The sequence below is a fragment of the Apis dorsata genome, unplaced genomic scaffold (assembly GCF_000469605.1).
Source record: "Apis dorsata unplaced genomic scaffold, Apis dorsata 1.3 scaffold_263, whole genome shotgun sequence".
Classification (NCBI taxonomy): domain Eukaryota; kingdom Metazoa; phylum Arthropoda; class Insecta; order Hymenoptera; family Apidae; genus Apis; species Apis dorsata.
In genome coordinates this window covers 20,726-29,592 of record NW_006263541.1, presented here as the reverse complement: position 1 = coordinate 29,592, position 8,867 = coordinate 20,726, and the positions used below count along the sequence as shown (strand labels likewise).

The window sequence follows — 8,867 nt, the reverse complement described above, 5'->3', positions numbered from 1 at the left end:
AAAAAAAAAAAAAAAAAAAAAGTAACAGTGTAGCTGATTTGAGTGCCTGTACTTCATGCAAATATATGCATCTCATATTTTTCTGGACACGAATAATTTTTCGGAAAATATTTACCATATTATCTTCTGGCTTATGCTTCTCTTTAACATTATTCATAATTATATGTTGTATAAACGAGGCGAATGGAAATAAAATACATGAAAAGGCGGTATTATAATATAATGTGAATAAAAAAAAAAAATAAATCGCGTGTTGTTCCAGTGGAATCTCATATCACAGAATGCAGTATTTTTTCAACGAGTAAGCCTTACGTAAAACAAATGACCCGCACTTTCTGATTTTTCTATGTTAAATGTCAGACAATATATGTATATTGTATGTATATCTATTTATATGTCTCCATTTAAATGAATAGTTATAGGAAAATTAACACCATTTTAAATGAATATGCTAATGATAAAAATAATATATAAGTTACTAAAATCTGTCCAACATAGAAAATAGTATTAATTACTAATATCTTTAAATTCTAAGTTAATGTAAAAACAAATATGTAACTAGATTTGTTTAAATCACGATATTTATTTAAGTTACAATATTTTATTTTAACAAATGTAACCAACTATTTATTTGCATTTATGTGCATGTAATTATTTATTAATGATAAATACCATAATTAGATTGTGGTATTCATATAATTTGATAAAATGAAATACAACAATTTAGTATTCATATGTTTCTAGTTTAGATAAAAAGACCAATGAAATACTTATATACATAAATATTATCTCATCATTTTGAAACGAAAAATGTCCCTAGCATTTGGCGCGTAAATAAATATCGCGCCAAATCAATTAATTATGGCGTCAAGTGAATGTGAATAGTTGGTGCAGTGTATCTTCTTATGAAAATTTTATAATTTTCTTGTTTAATGCATGCAAAAATTTTTTAGATATATTGTTTAATACGTATTCAATTAATTATAAGTAATATTTTTATAAACAAATATGGATCAAGACAATTGTTCAGTGACATGTTCCGTTGTAATCGAATGGACTAATTCACAAGGTTCGATTGTAAAGAAAACAAATCATCGATCAGCAACTTTACGCTTAATTCGAAACAATTTTCGTGAAATTTATATCGAAATACGTGCAGAGAAAGCAAACACAACCACGAAATTATCGCTAATATCTATATCGGTTTTTAATAAATTTATGACCGAAGGAAAAGCTTCTATTAAATTTAAAAAAGAAAATTGTACACTATTTTTATCGAATGCACCGACAACTCAATTAATCAATTTTTTGAAAATGATATACATCAAGATCTCGGATCAAGAAGATAAAGTGAAAAATTCAGTAAAAGAAAAATTACTTTCTAATAAATCGTTCGTTGGTTATCAAGAAATTAGTCCCGCTACAAGTACCGAAACGAATAGAGCTAAAGAGAAGGCTCTCATTGTATCACGTGCAACAATTACGACACCATCCCCTAGCGCTATTAAAAAGAGAAAACGGATCGATGAAAATGAAAATACATTGAAACCATTTACTAAGAAGAAACTCTACGAAAATCCAACAATAGAACAAGTTACGGAAGAACAGAATAGAATCTTGGATGCAGTACTTCGTGGTAAAAATATATTTTTTACTGGCAGTGCAGGTACCGGAAAGTCTTTCTTATTGAGAAAAATAATAGCGGCTCTTCCTCCTGACGTCACGATTGCTACAGCAAGTACCGGAGTAGCGGCATGTCATATAGGCGGAATAACTTTACATCAATTCGCTGGAATTGGATTAGGAACCGCAAATTCGGAAAGATGTTTTGAAATGGCTTCTCGTAGTTCCTCTGCTGCTTTATGGAGAAAAACGAAACATTTAATCATAGATGAAATTTCTATGGTAGATGGGGATTATTTTGATAAGATTGAAGCTGTTGCTAGACATATTCGTAAAAATGAAAGACCTTTTGGTGGAATACAATTGATATTATGTGGAGATTTTTTTCAATTACCACCAGTTTCAAAGAAAGATAAAAAAGCAAAATTTTGTTTTCAAAGTAATGCATGGACAAAATGTATACATTTCAATTATGAATTACAAACTGTTTACAGACAAAAAGATCCTGAGTTTATTAAAATTTTAAATAATATTAGAATAGGTAGAGTGACAGATGATATTGCAAAAATCCTTAAGGCAACAGCTAAACAAAAAATAGAGAATAATGGTATTTTAGCAACAAGACTTTGTTCTCATGTAAATGAAGTTGAAGAAATTAATGAATTTCAATTAAATGAATTAAAAGGTGAATCTAAAACTTATATAGCACAAGATTCTGATCAATCAATGACTAAAATATTGAATCAACAATTGACTGTTCCTGATAAATTAATATTAAAAATAGGTGCTCAAGTAATGTTGTTAAAAAATATAAATGTTTCTAATGGATTAGTGAATGGAGCAAGAGGGGTGGTTATTAAGTTTGCAGATAATATTCCAATAGTGCAATTTAAATCAGGTATTCAATATCATGCAAAACTCGAAAAATGGAATTTAAGAACAAATATAGGAACTATTGTTCATAGAAAACAAATTCCATTAAAGTTAGCATGGGCTTTTTCCATTCATAAAAGTCAAGGTTTAACTCTAGATTGTGTTGAAATGTGTCTTGCAAGAGTATTTGATGCTGGTCAGTCATATGTAGCTCTTTCAAGAGCACAAAGTTTGCAATCTTTAAGAGTTTTAGAATTTAATAATCAACAAGTATGGGCTCATTCTGATGTACTTATGTTTTATAAAAAATTTAGAAGAAATTTACAAGAAATGGAAATAATTCCTGTAGGAAAGAAGCAAAAAATATAAATGAAATAATCATGTATAAATAAAATATTATTTTACTTATTTATATTTTTATTCTTACTTATTTACTTATTACTTATTACTTATTTATAATTTTATTTCACTTTTTAATTTTAATTTTTATTTTATTTTATTTTTTTTTATCTTTTCTTTGACTACTAATTGAAATCAACTAATTGTATTATTTTAATTATGTTGAGAAGATATTGAGAGAATTGAAAACACAAATTTTTTTTTTACAATTTATTAAAAAAAGTAAAAGTTTCTAAATTTTATATATAATTGCATTATAACAAAGCATAAATATATTTTATTTTTTCTTTTCCTTTCATTAAATATTACAAAATCACGCATTTAATAATTTCATATATATATATATTAATAATCGTCAACTGTGATTTCTATTGATGGTATATAACGCCAAGTATGTCCAGCATTTATTAATTCTGAACAAAGAATTGGTGTATTTGGAGCTGATTCTTTACTGCTACATTGAATATCTATTTTATACTGACCAGCTGTAAAAAATACTACACGACATTCGTGATAAATTCTTCCATATTCTTGTAACTAGAAAAAAAAACAAAGTTATCAGAGCAATATAGAATATTATTAAGATTTTTTTTTATCAATAAAATAACTCACTGCTGGAAGCATAATTTTATTTGCACCAGCAATGGATAATCTTGTTTCTAATTGATAATTATTCACGCCATTATGATGATCTTGATAAAAATTAATAGATAACATAAGATCACTCAATGGATGTTCTAAAGCATTACATATTCCTATTCCGACACTAACGCATTCACCTAAGCTACATGTAAGTTCATCTTGTGCCTTTACAACTGTATCATTTATTTTAATCTCTGAAAAACATACGAAATTATTAATTATTAGCATTAAATGAAAATTTAATTTTTATACATTGTATACAATATACTATTGTATACAATGATTAGTAAAACATACCCCATTGTAGAGGACTCATTCTAACGAGATCTAACATATCTTGGGTAAGAGTAATGCCAGAAAGAGTCGCTTTTCCGGTCGATTCTGTGCCCAATAATTGCCAGCGTAAATCAACCAACGATGCAATATGTTCGGAACAAACTTTTTGAAGTTCTCCGATATCACCATTTCCATTTAACTGTATTAATAAAATATAAAAAAAAAACAAATATTTTTTTATTATATCATAAAAAGAATTACATATAATATTTTTAATTACCATAGATAATTTATTCAATGGGCATCGATCAACTGGAACAGGGATTCTACAAGGTTCTTTTCCCTCCATGTATATACATTTAGTTTCCGTATAATACAATTCCATTTCATGATTAGTCATATTTGTTAAATCTAATACAAGATAAAATTGCGATGGTCTGAAAATATATTACAATTATATATACAATATATAAATATGTTATATATTACGACATCTTATATGTACATTCGTAATCTAATAATATATTATCTACTTACGTTTCTGCTGGAAGTACATCCCAATTTGTAATTTGCACACTAGGTAACATCTCAACTGTGATAAAAACTGAAGAAATACGACAATAACCTGCCGTTAAACCTGCACCACCCGAATATTTTATTTTTAATTGACCTTCAATAACATTTGAGGTATGCAATGGAACTGCAAGTTTAGACAAACGCGAACTCGCTAAGGAAGAATGTCCCGAATGAGAACTTAATCCTGACCTGAATGAGGAAGTTAATTCGGATTGTCTCTTTGTATGCGACGGAGAACTTAATCTAGATGGTAATGAACTATGTCCTGAATGAGACATTAAACTGCTGGGTTGACTAACATATGTACTACTACTAGTATCTGAAAACATATTTAAAATATCTAGCAATCAATTAAATTATAATTGTTATAAAAAATAATAAGAATAGAAACAGTTTTTATTCAATATTACCGTTTCGAGATGTAGGTGCTATAAAATCGGTAGCTGCATATAAATATAAAATAAAACTAGCATTAGAGCCAGGTTTTAATGGTAATTGTGCCATTAAATTTTCATCATTCCATTTAAATATTTTACTTTCAGTTAATGTGTCTAATGTTGATTGCACTGATAATTCGATTGTTTCAATAGGAAGTTGACCGTTATTTTTAATTGTTATAGTACATTCGGCACTGTAACATTATTAAGTTCTATAGAAAAAAATTATATAACCGATGTTTTATTTATTTAATAAAATATACCTTTCTCCGCCATATAATGATATACTTGCACTAGTTACTATATTGTCTCCAGAACAAAAACTTGCAGTTTGAGGTAAACTTGTAGCTACTTCTATTCTCGGTAAAGCTGGAACTACTTCAACTGTATATTGAGAATGACTCATTTCCTCCATATATCTTAATCTACAATTTGATTTCACTCCCAATGTATGCGTACTAAAACCAAGAATTTCTAAATCTCCGATTTCTTTAGGATTGCCAGCTAACGTTACCGCAATTGGTCCTGATTCAGCAGGAAGTGTAATACTTTCAGGAATTGATTCAAATACTACACCGTTTGTAAGGAGTCTCATGTTAGAAACGTGAAGTTCAAACGGCAAAGGATTAATAAGTTGCATCGATACTTCGCAAATATCACCTTCTACCCATAAATAATCTGTAATCATTATTTTACAATAAATATAATTTTATAGGTAACATCTAATCAATGTACGTACCAACTTTACTTTTAGATATATTTTTTCTTTCTAATGATCCGAAATTAATTGGTGTAAATAAAAATGGACCATGATCTTCTTTCACTCTTTCGATTTTTTGAGGTTGAAGATGCGGTTGCATATTTTTTAAAATAAATGATTTAGTTTTCGGAATATTCGTTAAATTAGCAGGAGGTATAACTGTACCAGAATCTAAAACCTATTAGAACAATTTGATTAACAATTTTGGAAATCGCTTCATTTTTCCTTGAAACTTACAAGAGGTACAGGAGCGCCTTCGCATTGTTGAGATACATTTTGAAGTTGCAAAGCAGTTTCTTTACGTTCGTTAGGAGTTAAATAATTATACATTGTTTGAAGTAAGAATGTCATATGTCTTGTTGCTAATGCTGGATTACCCATACGATTAGCAGCAGTAACAAGTTCATTTATTACTTGAATTTGAATAATAGGCCAACCTCTATGACATTCTATACAAATAAATTTTTATTTAACATTTTCACGATAGCACAATGAAAATTTATCTATCCATAAAAAGAAATTACCAGGAGACATATCAACTGGATCTAAAGATAATTTAAATCCAGAAGTAGCTTGTAGCATCAAATTATAACATTGTTGCCAATCTGGATTAGGATTATTTTGAGATACATGTCGCGTTGCAGCTAATCTTAAGCAAAAGGATGCTTTTCTTATAAAACCAAAACTTGTGTATAAATCTGATAATGTGGTAAACCGATCAATCTACAATATTGCACAATTATTGTTATATTTTGATACTTAATAAATCAATAACATTCCAGATTATGTCACATACTTTTTCTTGCTCACTCAATGGCAAGTTTATAAGTATAACATTATTTAAATAAGAAGCAGCTTGTAAAGTACAATTTTGTTCTATTGAAATTCTTGTAGCTTTAAAGCTAGCTTCTGTCTCAATTATTCCAGCATATTGATATTTGCTATAATGAACTATTGCCTCACGATATTTTTTTGATATTTCTTCAGGTAGTAAAATATGTGGCATATTACTTTTTACTATTTCTATAGCTGGTGGTGATAGTAAAGTAGCTATAGCTTGTGAACCTCTTCTAAATATAATAATAAATTATTATCTATATTATGTAAGATATCAAAGTTTCATATCTTAAATTATTTTACTTAATACATACCTTTGCTTACCTGGACTACCTTCTTGAAGGGAAGAATTTCTTTGTAATGGAAGACTTCTACACATATTTGGATATAGCACTAAAGCAGATGCAGCACATAAACCTTCAAATGCTGCTCCTAGCCATAACCAATCATTTACAGCTTGTAATACACTAGCTGCAGAATTATAATTACTCAAGGCATCTGCTGGTAGACCAGCTTGAAGACACAAATCACCTAAATGTTTTGTCATACGGCCTACACATCTTTTTCTATTATTTCTAGATTCCAGATCTAATCCTATGAAATCTTTTTTTTCAAATGGTGCCAACAAAAGGGACACTCTGTCTATTTTTTCTCTAGATCTTTCTAATCTTTTAGATTCTAAAATCCAGAATAAAGAGTTTAAACACTCCATTACATGAACTTCAAGATCAGGACATGTCTCATCTGTATAAAATACTGCTCTAGTTTTAAAATTTAAAGGTGTACTAAATGATGTTGGTGGTTCGTGTACATTATTTGATTCTAATGGTCCAAAAAGAATAGCACGTGAATCATATAATGTTGCACTGTATTTCACTTTTAAAGTTTCATGAACTCTACATAGCTCATTTAATTCTGCTTGATTGTCATATTTGCCAAAAGTAATTAATCCTAATAATCTTCTGTGAGTTTGGAAATCTCCCCAATCATTATTTTCAACAGGATGTTCCCTAACGAATCTAGCAAGAATTTCACGTGTTCCACCAGTAGAATCAGCCACAGAAAATCTACTGCCTGTTTTAATTATCCGTTCACATAACCTGGTAATAGTCTTTTGTTTGATTTGTGTACCAATAGGTCTCAAAAGTAAAAGCAATGCTGCATGATCATGTGCAGTTTGCTCGTAATCGGGATGAGACATCTTGTTGTCGGGTACTGGACTCGACAAAATAACGCTAATAGCCGAGCGCATTTATATCACTCACTACTTAGTAGTTTTTTACGGTACTTATAGGTTCACATAATAATAGATAATAACAGATATATAACAATTCTTTAACCGAATAATCAAATTTTGTATTCATTTTACAAATATTTAATATTTCATTTCATTTTGATAATTGTTGTGCTATATTAGCAGACATGATTAATAAAACAACTGCCATGTTCAACAAACAGATCAAATGCGCGTGCGTTACAAGAAGTTTATCAAGTAACACTCGTATTCGTATTAGTAATTATTGGAAAAGGATGAATTTGTTAACCTTTTTCGAAATATGTTTGCTGTAATAAATGAAAGTTTTTAAAACTAATATATAAATAAAATCCATATTGTTTATCAACATAATTATATTTTATTTTATTAAAGTTTTAATATAAATTTTATTAAGTTTTTTTCATAAATATGGAGCATATAATTTTATAAAAGAAATATATATTTTGATATATGGAAATTATAAATATTATTATTGAAATTTCTGATAATTGCAAGAAAAGTTTTAATTTCTAGAAAATATAAATCTCGCTTTAAATGGAAAAAAATACATTTATTATAATATTATTAATATTATTTCTATATTTTCAAAGCTTGTACAAAATTGACCAGCAAAATGATAATTGCTTTTTAAATGTAAAATACTTTGTTAAAGATAAAAAATATAAATTTTAATAAATAAGAATATAATAGATAAGAATAAAGTATAGATATTAAATTTGAAACTTTTTGCGAGCATAAATTTTATTCAATGTATTACATACATATATTATCTTTATCTATTAAATTGTTGTTACATATATTTATTAAATTGTAGATATACATATATTATACAGAAAATTGGCACATTAAAAAAGTAAGATACAAAATATCTTACTTTAATTTAACAATTCTTACTATATAAAAGAATAGGTAGAATGAAATATATTATTATAAAAAAGAAAAAAATAAAAATTTAAAATTAAAGTGAAAATACATTAAAAAAGTATGTAAATTTAAAAATTTAGAAAAAATTGTTTAAATGTATACAGAGATATATTATACAAGTAATATATATAATTGTATATATGTATAATTGAATATAATTATTCAAAGATTTTTATTTAAATTGAATTATTAATATAAAAAAAATTTATAAACTATTCTTTTTTTTTTTTTATTTTTTTCTTTT

General features: G+C 27.4%; 2 protein-coding genes across 3 annotated transcripts; one reads left to right on the top strand and one right to left on the bottom strand.

Annotated features, from left to right (window-relative positions):
* The first annotated feature begins 763 nt into the window (after positions 1–763).
* LOC102672756 (ATP-dependent DNA helicase PIF1) lies at positions 764–2,904 on the top strand. Its single transcript, XM_006616393.2, has one exon. It carries the CDS (start codon positions 1,009–1,011, stop codon positions 2,863–2,865), a length of 1,857 nt encoding a protein of 618 aa, XP_006616456.1. The 5' UTR covers positions 764–1,008; the 3' UTR covers positions 2,866–2,904.
* Positions 2,905–3,182: 278 nt separating this feature from the next.
* On the bottom strand, positions 3,183–7,923 carry LOC102672535 (protein brunelleschi). 2 transcript variants are annotated; one of them, XM_006616392.2, is made up of 12 exons: positions 6,738–7,675; positions 6,383–6,656; positions 6,111–6,309; positions 5,824–6,035; positions 5,566–5,764; positions 5,090–5,504; positions 4,800–5,020; positions 4,351–4,708; positions 4,094–4,250; positions 3,835–4,012; positions 3,508–3,731; positions 3,183–3,432 (listed from the first exon to the last, which is right to left on the bottom strand). In XM_006616392.2, the coding sequence occupies exons 1-12, from the start codon at positions 7,673–7,675 to the stop codon at positions 3,241–3,243; spliced, it is 3,567 nt and encodes a 1,188-aa protein (XP_006616455.1). In that variant the 3' UTR covers positions 3,183–3,240. The 2 variants fall into 2 exon arrangements, with proteins under 2 accessions (XP_006616455.1, XP_031366655.1); XM_031510795.1 differs by having other exon boundaries at positions 3,835–4,250; positions 6,738–7,923.
* Positions 7,924–8,867: the final 944 nt, after the last annotated feature.

Bases quoted from the DNA above. Each gene is read 5' to 3' on its own strand.
- LOC102672535 (XM_031510795.1), bottom strand. From the start codon at position 7,675: ATGCGCTCGGCTATTAGCGTTATTTTGTCGAGTCCAGTACCCGACAAC. The intron at 3,732-3,834 runs GTATGTTTTACT...TATGTTTTTCAG, and splicing joins AATGAGTCCTCTACAATGGG to AGATTAAAATAAATGATACA. The intron at 3,433-3,507 runs GTGAGTTATTTT...TTTTTTTTCTAG, and splicing joins ATAAAATTATGCTTCCAGCA to TTACAAGAATATGGAAGAAT.
- LOC102672756 (XM_006616393.2), top strand. From the start codon at position 1,009: ATGGATCAAGACAATTGTTCAGTGACATGTTCCGTTGTAATCGAATGG.